The following is a 22,188-nucleotide window of genomic DNA, read 5'->3' on the forward strand; positions in this document are numbered from 1 at the left end:
GTAGGTGTGGGTATCCTTGAAAAGGGTGGGCCAATAAAATCCTGACTGCAAGATTTTTGCAGCGGTTCTTTTAAAGCTAAAATGGCCACCACAGGCCTGATCATGATAGAAGGAAATGACAGACTCCTAGTCTATCTTAGGGACACACTTACGAATGATTTGATCAGGACAATATTTGAACAAGTAGGGGTCATCCCAAAAATATTCCATAACCTTAGCTAGGAATTTATCTTTCTCCTGTTTGGACCAAGTTGAAGGAATTTGACTTGTCATAATGTAATTTGACAATATCAGCATACCATGGGGCATGAGTTATTGCAAATAATTGTTCATTCGGAAAAGCATCCAAGATTGGAATGGATTCAGTAATGAATTCAATAACAAGACGAGACAAATGATCGGCTACCACATTATCGGAGCCTTTCTTATCACGAATCTCAAGGTCAAACTCTTGAAGAAGTAGGATCCAACAGATCAACCGAGGTTTGGCGTCTACTTTGGACAAATGATGTCTTAAGGCAGCATGATCGGTATAGATGATAACCTTGGAACCGATCAAATAGGAGCGAAATTTGTCAAAGGAAAACACGACTGCTAACAATTCTTTCTCCGTGGTGGAGCAGTTGATTTGGTCATCATTCAGAGTTTTGCTAGCATAATAGATGATATGTCATGCTTTCTCAACCTTTTAACCTAAGACAGCTTCTACTGTATAGTCTGATACATCACACATGATTTCAAAGGGTAAGTTCCAGTCTGGCGAACCGATGATGGGTGCAGTGGTGAGAGTTGACTTTAATTGTTCAAAAGTAGAGTGACAGGGATTGGTAAACTCAAAAGGTATATCTTTCCCTAACAGATGGATGAGAGGTCTTGTTATCTTGCTGAAATCTTTAATGAAACGACGGTAAAAACCAGCATGACCTAAGAAAGCTCTAATATCCCGAATAGTTTTGGGAATGGGTAAACTCGAGATAAGGTCAACTTTGGATTGATCTACCTCATGACCAAGGACAATTCCTTTTTTAACCATGAAATAACACTTTTTCCAGTTAAAAACCAAGTTAGTGTCATGACAACGCTGAAGAACAAGAGTAAGATGGTGAAGGCATTGCTCAAATGATGAACCAAAGACAGAGAAGTCATCCATGAAGATTTCAAGAAACTTTTCAACCATGTCACTGAAAATACTCATCATACACCGCTGAAATGTAACAGGTGCATTGCATAAACCAAAAGGCATGCGACGATAGGCAAATGTGCCAAATGGATAGGTGAAAGTGGTCTTATCTTAGTCATCAACGTAGATAGGGATTTGATTATACCCAGAGTAACCATGTAAGAAGCAATAGAAGGATTAGCCAGCTAATCTTTCTAACATTTGATCAATAAAAGGCAAAGGGAAATAATCCTTCGAGTGACAGTATTGAGCTTTCGATAATCAATGCAAACTCGCCATCCAGTTTGGACACGAGTAGGAACCAATTCATTATGGCTATTGGATATGACAGTGATGCCTGATTTTTTAGGGACAACATGAATGGGGCTTACCAATTGACTATCAGAAATGGGATAGATGATACCGGCATCAAGAAGTTTAATAATTTCAACACGAACAACTTCCTTTAAATTAGGCTTAAGTCTCCTTTGGGGCTACCTATAGGTTTTTGCATCGTTATCTAAATGAATACGATGTTGAACCACTAAAGGACTAATGCCGCAAATATCATTAATGGACCACCCTATGGCTGCACGGTTTTCCCTAAGAACCTTAAGAAGCTGGGTTTCCTGATTGGTAGTCAAGTCCGAAGCAATTACCATGAGAAAAGTGTCAGACTCACCTAGGTAAGAGTACTTTAAAGTCTCAGGTAGAGTCTTTAGTTTAACATTGGGTAGCTTCTTCTTAGTTTCAAGAGCAGTGGTAACTGGAACAGATGATGGTTCAAACCTAATCTTCGGTGGTTTAAAGATTGGAGTGGAATCGAGTAAAGTATTGACCTCACCAATATAACTATCCGTATCAAACTCATCACAAAAATGTGCTAGACACTGTTGGAGTGGATCCTCAGGGTAAGAGTTCTCAAAGGTGTGAGCGGCTAATGACTCAATGAGACAAATTTCTTCAATGGAATCTAAGTCAAGGGGTTGCTTTATCAAATTAAACACATTGACTTCTAATTTCATGTTTCCAAAGGTTAAAGTCATACTACCATTTTGACAATTGATCACAGCATTAGCGGTAGCTAAGAATGGTCGACCTAAGATGATAGGAATTTGCGTACCTTGGGTAGGTTGGGTATCTAGAACAACGAAATCAACCGAGTAATAGAAATCAGCTATTTTCACTATCACATCTTCAATTATACCCCTTGGAATTTTGACAGAACGATCAGCTAATTGGGTCCTAACATCAATTTTCTTCAAACTATTCAAGCCTAGCTTCAAATAAACTGAATATGGTAACAAATTCACACTAGCACCGAGATCTAATAAAGCATGGTCAGCAAACATTTCTCTAATCCTACAAATGACAATTGGACTCCCAGGGTCTTTATGTTTAACCACAGCTTGATTTTGTAGGAAAGAAGAACAATTTTAGGCTATGAAAGCTTCTTTTGGGATGTTGGTTTTCCTTTTGACTAAATCTTTGATGAACTTTTCATAAGAAGGAACTTGTTTAATAGCAGTGAGAAATGGAATATTGATCTAAAGATTTTGAAAAATATCTAAGATCTCACTGTATTGTGACTCCTTCTTATTGTTGACTAGTCGAGAAAGAAATGGGGCGGGGGGAACATAAGACTGAAGATGGATTGGATCAGATTCGGAACCTTGGTCCTCTTTAGTGTTGGGTGGGTCTGGTGCACTAGACTTGGATAGTGCACTTGTAGCTTGGGTGGGTAGCTCAACTTGATTATTGACTTTCTTCCCTGACCAAATGGTTAAGATGGAGTTCACTTGATTATTTGATTGGTCAGTGGGAGGAGAAGTTCCAATGTGATTCACTTCTTTACCTCTTGGATTAATTTCAGGTTGGCTAGGCAAGGTACCCTTTTGTCTTTCAGACAGTGCAGAATTAAGTTGAGTTAACTGACTACGGATAGATTGTGGAAATTGGAGTTGACTCTGAGTTAAGAGGTCAAAGTGACTCTCTAACTTTTGAATTCTTTGATCTGATTGCTTGTTAGATTGATCAAGATTAAGGGTAAGCATTTTCAGAGTGTTCTCATAATTGGTAGCACGGTGGTGCTGTGGGGCAGGAGCAACATAATTACTCATTCTATCAATTGCAAGTTTTCTATTTTGATTGAACTGATTGTTCCTAGGAAAATATCCTGGAGGGACAAGAGGACCTTGAGGTTATGCTGGCCTATTAGGATTACCTTGGAAATCGGGAGGACCACCTAAGTTTTGTGGAGGCAAATTTTGTCGCCACGAAAAATTTGGATGGTTTCTTGTATCGAGATGATAAGTCTGACTAAAAGAATTAGCCGTCGGTTTCCTATAGGTATTAAAGGCACAAACTTGTGCATCTGAAGGTTCAGATGTACAGTAGATTGGATAAGCCTCAGTGGGATGAGATGAACTTGATAGACATTGCATTTTGCAATTGTTGACATGAGAGCAAAGGCATCAAATTTTTTATTCAAATCTTTGACTCATTCTGCTAGACTTTGCATCACTGATTTGAATTCAGGTTCGAGTTTGATCTCAAAAGGATTGGAAGTTCTTTTGGAGGGATCATTCTTAAAGAATTCATCATCACAACGGTTCCAATTCCAACTTTGGGCATTCTCAACAAGTTCTTCTAAGAAAGCATAAGCTTCTTCAGGAGTTTGGGATTTGAACTTTCCTTGGTGCATTGACTCAATCATGGTTCGGTTAGTAGGAAAAAGCCCTATTATAGAAAGAATGAACCAATTGTGTTTTCTCAAAGCCATAATATGGGCATTTGAGAAGAAAATCATGAAAACGCTCCCAAGTTTGATGGAATTGTGCTTCATTTTTCCCTTTGAAAGTGCTTATGGCATCTCTCATTAACTCAGTTTTTTACATTGGATAAAACTTGTTCATGAATTGTTTAACAAGTTCATCCCATGTTCTAATGGAGTTTGGAGGAAGAGAGTTGAACCATGAAGAAGCTTTATCATCTAAGGACAGGGGAAATAGATGCAATTTAACACCCTCATTATCTAAATGCTGATTTTTGAAAGTAGTGTAAATGGTTAGGAACTTCCCCAAATGGACATAAGGTTGTTCACTTTCAAATCCATGGAATTTAGGCAACATATTAATGATATGGGCTCTAATCTCAAATTAAGGCCCGACTGGAGGAAGAACAATACAATTGGGTGGAATGGCTATGATAAGAGCAAAATAGTCATTCAAAGTTCTAGGAGCAGGTGGGACAACCGGTTGTGTTGGTGGAATAAGTGGTGGAACTGATGGAACAACTGGTGGAACTGGTGGTGCAAATGGTAGATCCATTGGAGAATAATTGGATTTGGAAGAAAGTAATGATGCTTTCTCTAAAGCAAAGATTGAAGGATCACTAGAACAACGGATTAATCGTTTGTTAACTCTCAACCAGTTGGGCATACAAAATGGACACCAAAGAGCACACGATATTTATTTATTTATTTTTTTGAGGGAAAGCCCTTGATATTTTGAGATTTGTCCCGAACTATGAAAATGAAATTATAACTATAAAACATTAAACACTTAACTGATAATCAACAAGAAATGAAAGCATGTAAATGGAACTGACTTGCTTGAAATTAAATGAGCATGAAACTTGTGAAAATAACTTGTATTAAATTAAAGAAAGCTTTAAAGAAAATTACACAAAGAAATAAACTATCAAAAACTATAACTTGGCACTCTATCTAGCTCTATCTCTAACTATTTAACTTTGCCTCCGAAGTGTACAATTTATAGCCAAAGGAAGCAACCCACTTGTAGGCTGTGATGATAGCTTTTCCCAAATTGCTTCTTCATTTCCTCACGCCACCTTTCTGACCACTTCACATATCAACCACTTCTTCACATTTTCTTCCTTACTCTATTTCAACCACTTCTTCACTTTTTCTTTTCTTCTCTTCTTTTCTTCTTTCTCTCTCCTCTTTTCTTCTTTCTTCACGTGCACATTATTTCTCTTGTTGCAATTGACTTTTGTTTTTTTTTATTTTCTTCTTTTCTTTTCTTCTTTCTCTCTCCTCATTTATCTTTTTCACTTATTTTCCATTTTTGTTTCTTTTCTTCTCATTCATGCATTAATACCTACAAAATACAAAACAAATATATAAGAATATTTAAATAATATAAAAGTCTAATTAAAAGCTTATTTTGGTGCATAAAATAATAGGTTTTGTATACTTATCAGTTGTCTGCGTTATTATTTTCTAAATATTTTCTAATTTTTGAGCCTTTTGTAATTTTTGCTTTTATGGGGTCCACAAGAGATATTTTGCCTTTTGTATACAAATATATATACGTATATTGGATGAGAGAGAGAGGGATCAGCTGATAGCAGCCCCCCTCCCATTTATTATTCTTTTTCCTTTCTTTTTCTTTTATTTATTTCTTTTAGTGTTCTTGAGGTTTTGTCCATTTTGATCCATTTTTGTCGAGATTCTTGCATCGCCATAGAAGAGAGATATGACGGGGACACCATGGGGAGCAAAACCCACCTTTTTGTTTTCGATTCCAAGTATTTTGAGTATTTAGGGCCGAGTTCAAGTTTGGATTCAAAGGCGGTCGTAAAAGGCATTTTTTTGCTCCTCTTGCCTTCCTTGTTGTGCACTCGGAATGGCAACTTGATTGGAGCACTTTCGCTTTTGGAATTTTGAGATTTTCATCTCGTTGAGGTAGGGATTTGTTACGTACATAAGGCTACTCTTTATTTGAGTTTTGGGAGTTAGTATCAGGTTTTATATGCATATGTGTGTGTGCGTATAGTTAGAATTGTTTATGCGGATTAAAAATGCTATTTTATGATGATTCAAGTATGTCATTAGAGAATGTATGCTTAGGATGGTTTTTGAAAACTATATTGCGATATTAAATAATGTTTAAGTTGCTTAGTTGATTTTGTGAGATACCATTGTTGGTGTGCTTGTTATATTGCATTTGTGGCTATGTGGATGTCATTGTGTATGTATATTATATTCGGGGATGTGGTTCTAGGTTGCCTAACACACGTGTATTGATATAATATTTATAGAAGATAAAATGGGATTTATTGTTCATATATTGCTTAATTGAGAAAATGGGCATAATTGTGACTATATCATGCTCTAATTGTTGTCATTGTATTGTTGAGTATGCCATTATAGCATTGGACTCTAGGGTATGATTTGTATAAGATGTGTGAGCTTTGGTGCGCTTGTGAGGTGTATTTTAGTTATCTTTTGGTACATAGTATCTTATGATGGTTTAGATCTCATGGGTGAGCTTGGGCTCCCTAAACTAGTGGCCACTTGAGTGGTTCCCTACGGGTTAATAGCTTGAAAAACACTACGATTGTTTACCGGCGGCTTTTTCCGTTTATGCAATGTCCGTGTGCTTGGGGTGCGTATTTCATTGTTTTATCCCACACTTTGATGATTTTGAGATCTATTATTTAAGTTGATACACTTGCATAGTTACGACTTGGTTTATGTATTCTCCTCTAGTCCTGTTTTGATTATAAGTTGGGATTCATGTGTAATAACTATTTGTTATATTCGTATCCTATTTATTATATTTAATTACTAGAAATGATATGATTCGTACATGTTTCATTTAGAGTTCCATTTCGTATATTTCATGCTTAATTACTAATGCTAGCTTAGGATGATAGCTTTAGGACTTTCCCGAAAATTAGACGTCAGGGACCATGTCCGTTGCATTGTTTACACGGACTTAACTTGTGGAACCACAGAAATATAGCGCGTGTATGTACCTAGCATTGATCTACTGAGCCATGTGAGCTCACCTCTTCGTTGATTCCCCTTTCAGGTTGAAGCAAGCTCTTAAAGGCGTTGTTTCCTTTTTAATGTCTTTATAGTATAATTGATGTATGAATTTAAATGATGTATTTAGGAAATTATGTACTTTAGTTTCCATTATATAAGGTGGCTATTCTTAGATAATGTAAAATGAGTTATATATATTTGAGTTAAGATCATTTCAATTACAATGTATGATTATATTCGAGACATGGAAGAAATGTAACTTGAGGCCTTAGAGCCATTTTATTTTAAATGTATAGATTTTATTTCAAATGTAAACTTAACGTATGTTTCACACACGTTTGGGTTTACGATGTCCTTGCCATGTTTAGACATCTTAGAGGGACATTTTTCCATCATATTTTAGCATTGGACATACAAGAGAGTGACCGAGATCTATTTTTGTAGTTTTCTACACCTTGGAGCTGCTGACAGCAGAGAACCGGTCGAAACCTGGTCACTTTACGTAGACCGGTATCTCATTTTTCTTAGGAAGTACACTTTTTAGGGGCGAGTCCAGGTTTCGATCGACATGAGATACCTACACGTTGACTGAATCGGCTTAATTGGTCGATGTGCGGATCTCACCCGTCGACTGATTTCTACTTCTTCCTTCTTCTTTTGTTATTTGTTTCCCAGTTCATTTTTGACCCTTCTCACTTGAACTATAGCACTTAGGGATACATTATATAGATGTTTACGTGTTTGAGACCTTGTATGATGTCTTATGTGTCGATTTGACCTGAACTATTTCACTCCCTTGTTTTCTCATTCTTGGAATGATTATCATTCGTTATTCTTCGCTTCCACATTCATTTTCGTGTAAGGTCTTGCTAACTCATTTGAGGTTCTCTTATTATCTTAGAGGTGGTATTTGCCTCTAGTGATTTCTTTCTTCGTTTCCTTTTCTGCATTTAGGACTCGTTATCGATCAGATCGAGTATTCGGGTTACTCGTTAATGCTCCGGGTTATGAAAAATTAGGCTGTTATAAGTGGTATCAGAGCGTTCGAGTTCAAAAACCATGGATGACGGGTTTAGGTTTTTTTCATGCTTCATATTGACTTGGCATTTTATATGCTTAAGTGTTTAATGTTTTACCAATAGGCCTGTGGCCTAGCGGTACAAGACTCCTACTTCTCAAAGGGAGGTCAAGTGTTCAAACCTCAGTGGAGGCAGTGTGTGAGTCCCAACTAGGAACAAAAAAAAAAAAAAAAAAAAGTGTTTAATGTTTTCATTATATGACTTAACATGATTTAAGTGCTTATGTGTTTTGTCATGTGGGATTTTATCTGTGTATTCATTTGGTGAGTTGCATAGGGTCATGAGCACTTGAATTTGATTACTGACTTACATATATATTAATCAATTTCTTAGTGCTCATTGTGTCATTGACTTAGACAGATTAGTGGGATGTGAAATAAACATGTGAGCTTCTCATTTTCGGATTTCATGCATTATTAGATGCATTCTAAAGGAGCATGCTAGTTGCTTTGTTTATGTGCTAAGTGTGTATGCTATTAGTCAAGCATGATTTGATTTAAAGTAATGAGCATGTCATGTGATGTATGCTAGATTTGGACATGCATATGCATGATTTTTGTTGCATACTTGGCATGACATGGGATTGGTTGTAGGTTTCATGAGTTGAGAACGAGATGCATGGTGAGTTAGGCACATAATGTGATGGTGGATGGATTAGGTTGTTTCTTAGGCACATTTCCTTAAGGTTTGGTTGTGATTGCTCTCCCGATTTTATGGTAATATAGGTTGTTATTAACCTAGCATTGGTTTTGGGATAGGAGGAGAGACAATTTTCAGTTAGGCTCTTGTGAGGTGAATCTTTTGTTGTAGCCTTAGTGCTTTGTGGGTTTTTTACGGGATTGATGGTTTTGGACTCTCGGTATCAAGAGGGATTTGTTGATTTCGGGCTAGGGTGAGGTTATGGATCTTTTAGGCTCCTTTGCTGGGGTGGTTGTACACACAAGGGCAAATATCATCTCTCTTCTTCAGTTTGATGTTGTGAATTTGCCAATTACCTACCTGGGATTACCTTTATCACTATTAGCCATCAATGCAACAGATTGTCAAACACTGGTGCACTGAATTACAAAAAGAATCACTATGTAGTCTTCAAGGTTTTCATCATATGCTGGAAAAGTAGTGTTGATTAAGTCCATTCTTTACTCTATTCAGGCCAATTGGACTCAAGACTTCATTTTGCCACAAAAAGTCATTGACCAAATCAATCAAGTTATTAGAAGTTTCCACTGGTCTAGAGTTGAATTAAAAGAGAGGGGAGCTAAGGTTGCATGGACAGCCATTTATAGACCAAAAGCTAATGGTGGATTGGGATTTCCTAGCTTGGAGATGACAAACAGAAGATCAAGTCTCAAACTTATATGGAAGCTTTGTGTTATGAAGGATTCACTATGGGTTGCTTGGGTTTATAGATACCTCATAAAGCCTAAGTGTGTTTGGACTGTCAAGCCTTCAACTTTGAGCTCTGGATTTTGGAGAAGACTTCTTAAACTAAAGGGGATGACAAGGGGTTTTATAAGGCGCAAGGTTGGTTCAGGTTTATCTACAAACTTATAGCTGGATTATTAGCTCCCAAATAGCCATATCTCAGCTCAATTAGGCCTTACTGAATTGGAAATTCTTCAACTGGACTATCAAGTCAAAGTTGATAACCTAATTTCCAACTCTCAGTGGGCAATCCCAACATCCCTTCAACACATTCCATTCTTCCAATCTCGATCTTTCATATCCTAGCTCCATAGTACAGATAATCCATCATCAATACCAGACCTGATCCAATGGTTACCAAGAGCCCTAATGGGCTACTCACATAGACTCACTATGGATTACTTCACCCCTCCATTAATGTTATTTGCAAGGCATCACATCATTTGGTTTAAGCATTATATCCCAAAGCATGGACATATTGTTTAGATAGCTATCTGGAACAGGCTTTACACATTGGACTCAAAGCCTATGAGACACAAGCATAAAACCAATGTCTGCTTTCTTTTTCTAGCTGATTGGGAGTCATTGGACCATTTGTTCTTCAAATGCAGATATAGCTGTGTCATTTAGGACTTCATCTAGAATGTAACAGGGTTTTATGTTATGCCAAGTTGCTGTTCAGACCTCATTGAATAGTGCTCTAAGTCATGGAATCAAGGGAATTTCATTACACACAAGCTGTTTCTTTCAACTGCAATATACTTCATTTGGCAGGAAAAAAAACTCAAGGGCTTTTAGGAACAAGTCCTCCCATCCACACCTTCTCATCAGAGCAATCAAGAGATGTGTTAGAGCAAGAGTTGCCTCACTAAAGTTAAGCAGAGGTGAAGACTTAAGGAGAATTGGATCGATGAGGGACCTCCAAGCACTTTTCCAGCAGGGCTGTGCTTTTGCTCATGGGTAGTCCTGGTTCTTTCTTTGAGGTTACAGATGATTACAGTATTGGGGCTATGACATAGAGCATGGCGGCACTGGTTCCATCTTTGTGATTTTCTATTGTATACTTCTTTAGCTCCTATGTGTTAGTTTGGTCTTCTGTTGCTACCAAATTAGTTTGGTATACTGGTTTGCTAGGGTCCATGGTGACCTTGTAACAGCTAGCTATAGTTCAGTTTCTTGGATGTTGTACAATTTTTTTCCTTTATTTATAAAAGCTTACCTGTTCAACTAAAAAAAAAAAAATTTTGATGATGGCCTAATAGTCTGCGCCGCCCTTGTTTTCGAGGGCCCAAACTTGGAATCAAATTGTTATGATGGAGGCATGGAATTGAATAAGAACTTTGTTATGAAAAATCTGAAATTTAAATAGTGGCATGCAAGTTGATCTTTTGGCTTACTGTTCCATCGCCTTCGGAGATTCTAAGATAATCCCTTATTTGTTTTGAGCAGGGGGGGACCTATTATGAAAGGTTCTTCTTCCTCTTCACTCTTAAGTTGCAAGATGCTTATGCTAGAATGGTACCGTACTCTCATGACAAGACAAAAATACTTTTTGGACCTATTCGTCGTGAAAACACTGCTCTTATGATAATGGTCATCAAAGAATATAGTGACAAAAATATCACTCCCTCCATCTCAAAATATTTTGGAAATTGTGACTCGCATTTATTTTGAGGTAGAGATAGTAATTACTAGACTTGTGATACAAATGACAACTCTTGACACTATGACACTCTTGCATGTAAGATGTGTAGTTGGTTAGACTGTGTTTGGTGGAAGGGTTGACAACTTGCTCTTTCCTGCAGTCTCGGAAGTTTAATGCACTATAATTAACTTTTGTTGTACATTACTAGTAGTATATAATATATTTTCCAAAGTAGTTGTTGTTAATTTGTTTGCTTATATGGTATTTGATATTGGTTATTTTATATTTCACTACTTTTCAGTCCGACAATGTCATCTATATATGGAGGGGGCTCTCTTAGTTCAATGGAATTCTTCTTTGCATTTATGTAGCAGTGAAGTTTTTGTTTGAATCAAATTGTTATGACGAAGGTTTATTGTTGTGATTAGGAGTACTAAATCCGCCATAAATTTAAAAATTAGAACAATTAAGTCAATAATTTTGTAAGAGAAGGGAAGGGAGGAACTTGTAAAAAAATATTTTATTCGCTTATTCCACTTGTTAAATGGCTGGAGTACAGGCCACAATTGGTGAAAAAAACAAGAAAAAAAGAAAAAGAAAAAGAAAAGTACAGGCCACAAAATATGTATAACAAATTACATGTAAATGTCAAATTACACCTGCTAACATAGTATTGATTCTCCCACTAACGTAGTATTGATTAGACCTAACTCCAATGCTTACCTTTCTTTCATCTTCAAACTTGCTGTCACTAAAACAAAAGTTAATTCCATGCTAAGCTGAGTCTTAGATTTTAATTTTATATACTGTAATAAGTGATAGTGGAAAAAAAGAAAAATGAAAAAAGAGAAAAGGGTTGAAGTAATCCAATTGACGAAAAAATGTACAATGTGCATCGGACACATCGTAATTGTTTGTGTTGTGCATACACATAAATTCACATGAATAATTATAATGTAGTCGATGCATTGAGCACATTGTATATGTTTTTGTTTTTGACTCATTTGGCTCTCTTACTAATGGCATTTGCTGGCTTCCATCTTTATGCCAAGATAGCACATCATTCTTTACATCTTTTCCAAGTAATTATGCATCAACAAGCTAATTTTTACTTTTTTAAATTAAGAAAAAAAAAATACAATAGCACAACAATCCCACTCTTTACCGGCATTAATACCAATTAATAGAGTACTTAAAATTTCTTCTAAGTTTATATTTGTAAAAAAATTAAACCCATATAAATAATCAATACGATCGTCTATCATATACACTGGATATGCTATGATTTATAATTTTCCTATGTCCCAGCCGGTAGAGAAGGAAATTTATTTTTATTAATTTTATGAATTTTGTTGTGATGACATTATTAAAAACTGCAATGACATTTTTAAGGTATGAAAAAAGAAAGTTTAGAAAAATTATAATAAGGCACAGAGTAGCTAAAACAGAACAATTATGGAATTAGAAGGTGGAAATTCCATATCAAGATTATTTCACAACATCACACGCTTTAGTTAATTTTCTAAATCTTTTTTCTTCTTTTGATTAATTAGAACGGTCACAATTGGCTGTTATGCATAATTTGATCTTTGTACCTAATTTTTTTTTTTTTTTTCTTTGGGTCAGAGTGAACCGTCAGTCCATTTATTTATTTATTTTTTTCAGACGTCCATTTAATTAATTTGCAAAATTTATTTTAAATATTTTAATTTTGTAGAGAATTATTTGAATATGAGCAATTTGATTGGTTGGCTTGTACACGTTTTTTCACACTAAAAACGTATAAACTTTATAAAAAAAAATTATAACAGTTATTTTAAGGTGCCACAACATGCTTGCTAGAAAAATGGAAAAAATGGAAACGCCGTCGTTATTTAGGGGTAGAAATGTAATTTCAATAGAGAAGCAATCCTTATTTAACCGCCTTCTCACGCTCTTCGTCTGCTCACTCTTGCCAGCCACTTCGGCGCTTCCTATTCCACACACACTCTCTTTCTCTCTCCTCCGTTGTTCTATTTTCCGTTAGAATTCCGCACTGGTTCCATCCATTTCTGAACTACCCTCTTTCTCTCTCTAAAACAGCCCAAAATGTCATCCGAATTTTATTCTCTCTGCATTCCTCAGACAGGGTATTCCTCCTCAGTACTCAGTTTCGAGCTGTTTGTCTGTGTTCTCCTCTTTGTTGCTTCGTTTGCTTTCTGTTTATCACCTGGTGGACTCGCTTGGGCTCTCTCCAAGGTTGGAATCAGAGGCCAGCCTAAAACATCCATTCCAGGACCCTCTGGTCTTCCTCTTCTAGGTCTGGTCTTCGCTTTCACTGGCTCTTTGACTCACAGAGTCCTGGCAAAGCTCGCTCAGAGTTTTAAGGCCGTACCGTTAATGGCGTTCTCGATTGGGTTCACCCGTTTCATCATTTCAAGCGAACCCGAGACCGCCAAAGACATTCTCAACAGCTCGGCTTTCGCCGATCGACCCATTAAAGAGTCTGCCTACGAGCTTCTCTTCCACAGAGCAATGGGTTTCGCTCCATATGGTGTGTATTGGAGGAATTTGAGGAGAATTTCTGCGACCCATTTGTTCAGTCCCAAGAGAATCGGCTGTTTTGGGGAGTTTCGGCAAAATATTGGGATCAAAATGGTTGGTGAAATCATGGATTTGATGGAGAGAAATGGAGAGATTGATATAAAGAGAGTTTTGCATTTTGGGTCTCTGAACAATGTGATGATGAGTGTGTTTGGAAGGAGTTATGAGTTTGGTGGTGTTGGTGGTGGGTGTGAACTGGAGGGTTTAGTGAGCGAAGGGTATGAATTGCTTGGTATTTTCAACTGGAGTGACCATTTTCCTCTTCTGGGCTGGTTGGATTTGCAGGGAGTGAGAAAGAGATGCAAAGATTTGGTTGCTAAGGTGAATGTTTTTGTTGGGAAGATCATTGAAGAGCATAGGATGAAGAGGGTTGAAAATGGTTGTGGTGTTGATGAGAGCTCTGCTGATTTTGTTGATGTCTTGCTTGATTTAGAAATGGAGAACAGACTCAATGACTCTGACATGGTTGCAGTTCTTTGGGTAATTTTTTTACTACCCTTGCTTTTCAACCTTTAATTTTTAGTTTGTGAATTGTGTTGCTTTTTATTGTGCTTATGATGATGATTTAATTTATTTGCCTCAGTTCCTTAAAACAGATTTCAATGACTCTAAAAAAATATATAGAGTAACAATTTTCCGACAATACAATAGATATTCTCCTAAATTATGCATTCTTTTTTACCTCAATGAGAATTTCAAATAAATGAATTTTCAAACGTTTACTATTTTTTCAGTTTTCCAACTATTTTGAGAAAACATAACCATGAAAACTAATGTTAGAAAACAGAACTTGTGCACTTCTATACTTTGTTCCTTTCCTTATCATTATTAGAATTATTTTGACCTTACTTGATGGGATTCTATGAATTTATTAGATTGTTGCTGATCATCTTTAATTCTATTTTGTTTTTTGTGTTACCATTGTACCTCATAGTGTTGTAACCTGATGCTTGAATTGAATCTGTTCTGTTCTCTTTATCTGGGTTCCAAAGATATAGAGAATCTGAATGATTTCTCTCTTTTTTGCTTGATGATAAGAATGATATTTTCTTATCCTTTCTCATTTTGTTCGTGATGCTTTTACTGTGTGATGCTTTTACTGTTTTATACATTTATATCATAAAAAAAAAACTTACTTTAGGGCTGCACAAAAGTTGTTTTCTGAGTTCTTAAGACCTGTTTTCAGAAATTGAGCCATTATCTTCCTAATACTACTCTGTACATGTTTTATCGTCAAATATACAAATGTACTATGGGTGAATGGAGGTTTCTGTATTTTTGCAGGAAATGATCTTTAGGGGGACTGATACAGTGGCAATACTCCTAGAGTGGATACTTGCAAGAATGGTTTTACACCCTGGAATCCAAGCCAAAGCCCAATCTGAAATTGACACTGTGGTTGGAACCTCCCGAGCAGTATCCGATTCTGACCTTCCTCACCTTCCCTATCTCAGTGCCATAGTGAAGGAAACACTGCGAATGCACCCACCAGGACCATTACTGTCCTGGGCTCGGCTCGCCATCCACAACACCCATGTCGGCCAGCACTTCATTCCGGCTGGCACCACTGCTATGGTAAACATGTGGGCCATTACTCACGACGAGCAGGTGTGGTCGGAGCCAAATGAGTTCAAACCAGAGAGGTTCGTGGAGGAGGAGGTTCCCATTATGGGGTCTGATCTCAGGTTGGCTCCTTTCGGCGCTGGGAGGAGGGTCTGTCCCGGTAAAGCCATGGGCCTAGCAACTGTTCAGCTTTGGTTAGCCCAGTTGCTTCAGAACTTGAAATGGTGTGCTTCTGATAATGGTGTGGACTTGTCTGAGTGCCTCAAACTCTCCATGGAGATGAAGCACCCCTTGGTTTGCAAAGCTGTTGCTAGGGTTCCTGGAAAGTTTGAATAGTGGGGTTTCTGCGTTTTGGAAATTTACATGGGGTGGTCACATATGCTAATCTATATATTGAACTATTTGCTGTTTTAGGTTGTCGAAGTAGTAGTGATATTGGGGACAAACTCTTTGGTGATTTTGTTTAATGAACTGGTTTGGTTTTGGTCTGACTGGAGGATTAAGATTCATGTTTTTGCACAGATATGGAAGCTTTATGCATTGGTACACACCTTTAGTGTTCCATACATAAATAAAGCAATAGCAGTTTGTATGCTCATTTTTGTGCCGTTATCATTATGTTATCAATTTCTGACTATTGAATTCCCTATCACGAGTAAGTCGCATTTATTTACGATCATCACAGGTGTTCTGCAATAATGGAGACAGAATCAAGTTAAAAAATAATAAGATAAAAGAATGTTTTTGAACAAAATAATAGAACTTTATATTGATTGATAATTTTTTATTTTATTATATTTTAATTAAGCAAGATTTTTATAAAAATTGAAGAGAAAATTGATGTATCTTAAAGTAAAACAATTATACAAAAGAAAATAAAGTTGGTCACTTGCAATGAGAAAGTCACGTGTTTAAAGTTTAGTATGTTTTAATTGTTCTTATGATCTTTAATTGTTCTTATCATCCTGCAACGATGAGAGTCTAGTAGTTTGCGCCGCCCTTATTTTCGAGGGCCCAAACTTGGAATCAAATTTTACAAGGACTTTTTTTTATGATTTTCCAAAAATGTCTCTTCTTGGTTTAAGTGATTTTTCGATATTATCTCACTAAAACATGAATATTTCTCAGTAAGATTGGAATATGAGATTAGAATTGGTATCATTGAAAATCTGACTCAAAATTCTTAAATTTAAGCTCAAAAATGACCTCATTTAAATTTAAAACGAAAAAGTTATGCCTGTTACAAAATCAAGAAATCAACCACTACCAAACAACTTCTTACTTCTTGAGTTGTTATTCGCTATCGAATTTTAGTATCAGAATAGGAGATATAGTCGTGATTCAATGGATCAGGGTCACTTTTTTTTTTTTTTGGTTGATTTTAAATCTTTTACAATTATTTTATTATCACAATGGAAAATGGGAATAAGTTTAACATCTTGACACGGTTTTAATGTACATATATATATATATATTTATTGATTGCAATGTTTTCAATCCACATTAATTGAGCATATCTTTTGATGTTAAATCTATGGAGCATGTCTTTCCAATCCACATTAAATTTATGTGGATGTTTTCAATCGAGCATGTTTTCAATCCTCGTTAATTGAGCATGTCTTTTCAATCCACATGAAATTTATTGACTTTTTGCCATTTAAGTGTAAATAAAAAATGTATGAATCTAAATAGAATTCGGATAGGGTGAAGGGCCAATCACAATTTCTAAGCCACAATTCATGCTTCAAATGACGCTGCCTAATTTGACTGACAAAAAGTATTAATAAAATATTTGATTAGCAACGTAAAGTTGTTTTTATCTTGCCATATCAATCACATATCCACTCTTGCAATAGTAATATAAGTGGGCGAAGTGTAAAAAAATCTTCTTTTACTATTGCATATTGATTCACCTGTGATTAAAAATCTTTCTATATTATCAATTTAATGCAAATAAATCCCGATATGATATAAAATGACGATAATACCTTCACTTCAGTTGAATAAATTAATGATTATAAATACTGATTATGTAAAATGACTCTTTTGTCTAAATTTGAGTAAAATTGTGTTTGTTTGGTAAAAGGATAAAATAAACCTCAAATTATATAAAATAGGGATAACCTAAACCTAAATATAATTAAAATTAAAACCAAACATTCCCTAACTATTTTATATAATTTGTGTTTTATAGTTTTTTTGGATGTTTTATATATATATATATATATATACACACACACACACACACACACTCTGCTCGATGACAACAATGTCCGCAGGGATGAGGTCTTCACCATCGTCATTCACAATGTCGCAGTGGCAGAAGTTGGAGCATCACGCACTCATTTTAAGTATCTAATGGTTGGACTCCATGGCAAGAGTTTAATAGAGCAAATGGCAATCACGGTGGTCTAATTTACTATTACTCTTCGGAAGAGAGAGAGAGAGAGAGAGAGGAGAGGAGAGGAGAGGAGAGGGATGGAGTCGGCTTTGAGAGCAGCTATACTTCGCAACATTCGAGTCCATGTTGCTCAAACCCTAACCTTAAATGGATCGAAGCTGAGCCTGTGCAGCAACGTCCGATCTATGTCCTCTCACGGCGACGATCATCTCGACAAAGAAGAGGTCATCAGGAGAGTCCTTGAAATCGTCAAGAGATTCCCTAAAGTCGATCCTTCCAAGGTCACTTCAGTTGAATAAATTAATGATTATAAATACCGACCATGTAAAATGACTCTTTTGTCTAAATTTGAGTAAAATTGTGTTTATTTGGCAAAAGGATAAAATAAACTTCAAATTATATGATGTAAAATGACGATAATACCCTCACTTCAGTTGAATAAATTAATGATTATAAATACCGACCATGTAAAATGATTCTTTTGTCTAAATTTGAGTAAAATTGTGTTTGTTTGGCAAAAGAATAAAATAAATCTCAAATTATATAAAATAGGGATAACCTAAACCTGAATATAATTAAAACTAAAACCAAACATTCCCTAACTATTTTATATAGTTTATGTTTTATAGTTTTTTTGGGTGTTATATATATATATATATATACACACACACATACACACACACACTCTACTCGATGACAACAATGGCCGCACGGATGGGGTCTTCACCGTCGTCGTTCACAATGTCGCAGTGGCAGAAGTTGGAGCATCAAACACTCATTTTAAGTATCTAATGGTTGGACTCCATGGCAAGAGTTTAATAGAACAAATGGCAATCACAGTGGTCTAATTTACTATTACTCTTTGGAAGAGAGAGAGGGAAAGAGGAGAGGAGAGGAGAGGGATGGAGTCAGCTTTGAGAGCAGCTGTACTTCGTAACATTCGAGTCCATGTTGCTCAAACCCTAACCCTAAATGGATCGAAGCTGAGCCTATGCCGCAACGTCCGATCTATGTCGTCTCACGGCGACGATCATCTCGACAAAGAAGAGGTCATCGGGAGAGTCCTTGAAATCGTCAAGAGATTCCCTAAAGTCGATCTTTCCAAGGTCTGTCTCTCAATTGCCTCATTCATATCTCGTACTCCCAATTCAGAAGAGCTAAGGAATTGATATATATATATATATACACACACACACACACACACACACTCTTAATAGTTAGTTGACGATTAAATATATATATTTTTTATATGAACTTTTGTTATTTTCAAAGAGTTGTAGCCAAATTGAAATACTTCTATTTTTTGGCTTCTCTCATAAACTATCTTCTTAATCTTTATAGTTGACTATTATATATATTTTATATATATTCACACAAAAAGATATATATATATATATATATATATATATATATATATATATATATATATATCTCATAACCGAGAGAGAGAGACAGAGAAAGAGGGGTGGAAATGGGTATGGGCTTAGGGGGGTTAATATGCATATATGGTGAGGGATAAAATGGATATCAAAAGGGTAAAATAAGATTTTTATATTTAGTTTTTGTTAAAAGGTGGTCAAAAGGATTTATTTATATATTTTTAAAATTTTATGAATTAATACGTACATTTTTAAAATATATAGACTAATTCTGCACGAACGCAGGAAAGATTTTTTGCACTCAACCCAATATAAGTCGACAAAACAACTACTTGTGGTTGGTGAGGGAATATATTTTATTGTTTTTACTTATTACGTTATCAAATCAACCAATGATTTGTTGTGGAATATGGTTCTATCCAATTAAAATATTCAACAGAATTTACTACTACTACTTCTTTTTTGCACCCACCTACCCACGTCACAAACACCGACTGGTCTGATCAACTGACATACCTGCTTATACATATGCATATTTACCAAAAGCATGCAAGCCACACCATAAACGAGAGCTCTGTACCACCCTATAGAGCTATAGCTATAAAGTCAGTTCCAATTAAGGAAAAATAGTATAATTAATATTTAAATAATAAAAAATGTAATAAAATAATTTAAAATAATTTTTTGTGATGAATTTGTTCTTAATTACAACAAATTAATATTTTTAAAGAATTATTTGTAAAAGAGTAATATAGTCCAGGTTTTTCTTTTTTCTATTTTTTTTTTCACTCAACCCTACTTTTTATTAGCACCACCAATCAACTTATGTTTTTAACGAAGTTAGAGTGGATATTCAAGGCTCAAGAATGACCCCATTTAGATTTAAAACGAAGAAATTATGCCTGTTACAAAGCCGTATTTATTTACAATCAATATAGGCGTTTTGCAATAATGGAGACAGAATCAAGTTAAAAAATGATAAGATAAAAGAATGTTTTTGAACAAAATAATAGATGTAAAGACTTTATATTGATTGATAATTTTTTATTTTATTATATTTTAAGCAAGATTTTTATAAAAAATTGAAGAGAAAATTGATGTATCTTAAGTAAAACAATTATACAAATTAAAGAAAATAAAGTTGGTCAGTAGCAATGAGAAAGTCACATGTTTAAAAGGAAAAAACAATCTCTCTGCATGTAGAAATACAGTCTAGTATGTTTTAATTGTTCTTATGATCCTATAATGACGAGAGTATAGTCTGCGCCGCCCTTGCTTTCGAGGGCCCAAACTTGGAATCAAATTGTTGTGATGGAGGCATGGAATTGAATAAGAACTTTGTCATGAAAAATCCGAAATTTAAATAGTGGCATGCAAGTTGATCTTTTGCTTACTATTCCATTGCCTTCGGAGATTCTGAGATAATCCCTTTGAGGGGGGGGATGTGTGGGGCGCGGCGGGGGCATATATATTATGAAAGGTTCTTCTTCCTCTTCACTCTTAAGTTGCAAGGTGCTTGTGCTAGAATGTTATTGTACTCTCGTGACAAGAAAAATACTTTTTTGACCTATCTGACGTGAAAGAGGTAGGATTCATCACTCTTGTGAGTGATTTAGTCACAATAGCAACTCGAAAAACACTGCTCTTATGATAATGGTCATCAAAGAATATGATGACAAAAATATTACTCCTTCCATCTCAAAATATCTTGAAAATTGTGACTCACATTTATTTTGAGGCAGGGGTAGTAGTTACTAGACTTTTGATACAAATGACAACTCTCCACACTATGACACTCTTGCATGTGTGATGTGTCTCATCAGTGTGTTCACCGTTCTTAAAACTTCTTTTTTTCTTTCTATTATTATGCTATATATATTGCAATGTTTGAGGAATTTATACAGAAACCATCTTCTGTATAAAAAAGAAAGCTAATTAAACAAGTATTAGACTGTCATTATTCGATCTAATCTTCATCTTATAATTATAAATATAAAAATCTTATATAGTTTTATTAACAAAAATAGGGATATTAATTAGAATGAGTACGTAGTCACAAGTAATAACCTTTTCCATCTTTATTCTCACCAAAGCCTTTTGGACGTGAAAGAAAAATACAGTACTTGGTTAGAAAGATTCCTTTGCTAAAGGTATGAGTTGGTAGGTTTCTATGGCGTTAGCATTCCTTGTCTATATGCTTTAAGATGCCATGTTGTTGTTTCACTTTAATAGCATGATTTTGTGCCTACGTGTGGACATGTTACTCTTATCATTGATTTTGTCTACATGAGTAGATTTATTTTTATGGCATTGCGTTCCTTGGTTATATGTATTGAATTTCCATGCTAATATAGAGACCATTTCCTTTTCGCGTGATATATGGTATCTATACGGGGTTCCTTTTTGGGTTCATTTCAAGAGAGCACTGGTTAGGTGTTATGTTCATTTCGTTTATGCGTAGTGTGCATGCAGGCTTTTGTAGTGGGTTGCCTTGTGGGATTCCTCGGGAGGGAGTTGTCACATTTTGTTTTGTCATGGGTTGTCCACTTCCCTAAGGTGGGAAATTTTTTTCATTTTTCCTGTTTGTCGTTGGCACTCTTGGGAGAGCAAGGCATTTCCTCGTTTTCCTTAGCTAGTGTTTGGGACTTCACAGTGGGTGAGTCTCATTGTTTCATTTGCATTGTGTATGGTCACAGGCTAGTTGATCTGTGGGATCACCATTTTTTTGTCTCGAGTCCTTGGTGAGGATTTGATTGATTCTGGTCAACTTACTTCCATATAGGGGTGAAGTCTTTGACCTTTGTGTCTTTCGTTCCAGAGATGGAGTTGGTGGCACTGTCCTTGTTGGGATTGGTGGTTTTCATTTCTTATTTTTCCTTTAGAGAGTTTTAGCCATGGTTGCTAGTGGGTTTGTTGTGCTCGGTGAGAGTGGGGTTTGATTTTAGGTCACTTTACGGGGACTTGTGTCCGTATCATTGAGGATTCATTTGATTCATTGACTGAGCATGATGTTTCTTTAAGGTTGTCTTTTAGAGATTTGTTGGAGTTTTGGAGTCTTGGATGTGACTGATTCTTAGGAGATATTTCGAAGGATCGCATTTGGATGTGGTTATTTGTGGAGTCTTTTTGTTCTAGCTATGGCTAGATTTGGGTTAAA

The 22,188-nt window shown here is 35.8% G+C and overlaps 1 protein-coding gene across 1 annotated transcript; it reads left to right on the forward strand.

Moving 5' to 3' along the window:
• Window positions 1-13,043: 13,043 nt before the first annotated feature.
• Window positions 13,044-15,735, forward strand: LOC132280774 (cytochrome P450 78A5-like). Its single transcript, XM_059782511.1, has 2 exons — window positions 13,044-14,168; window positions 14,973-15,735. Exons 1-2 carry the CDS (start codon window positions 13,194-13,196, stop codon window positions 15,585-15,587), a joined length of 1,590 nt encoding a protein of 529 aa, XP_059638494.1. The 5' UTR covers window positions 13,044-13,193; the 3' UTR covers window positions 15,588-15,735.
• The last annotated feature ends 6,453 nt before the right edge of the window (window positions 15,736-22,188 follow it).

This window comes from Cornus florida, unplaced genomic scaffold, assembly GCF_030987335.1.
Source record: "Cornus florida cultivar Cherokee Brave unplaced genomic scaffold, ASM3098733v1 CherokeeBrave_3.0.0_Hap2_Chr11, whole genome shotgun sequence".
In the NCBI taxonomy this organism is placed as follows: domain Eukaryota; kingdom Viridiplantae; phylum Streptophyta; class Magnoliopsida; order Cornales; family Cornaceae; genus Cornus; species Cornus florida.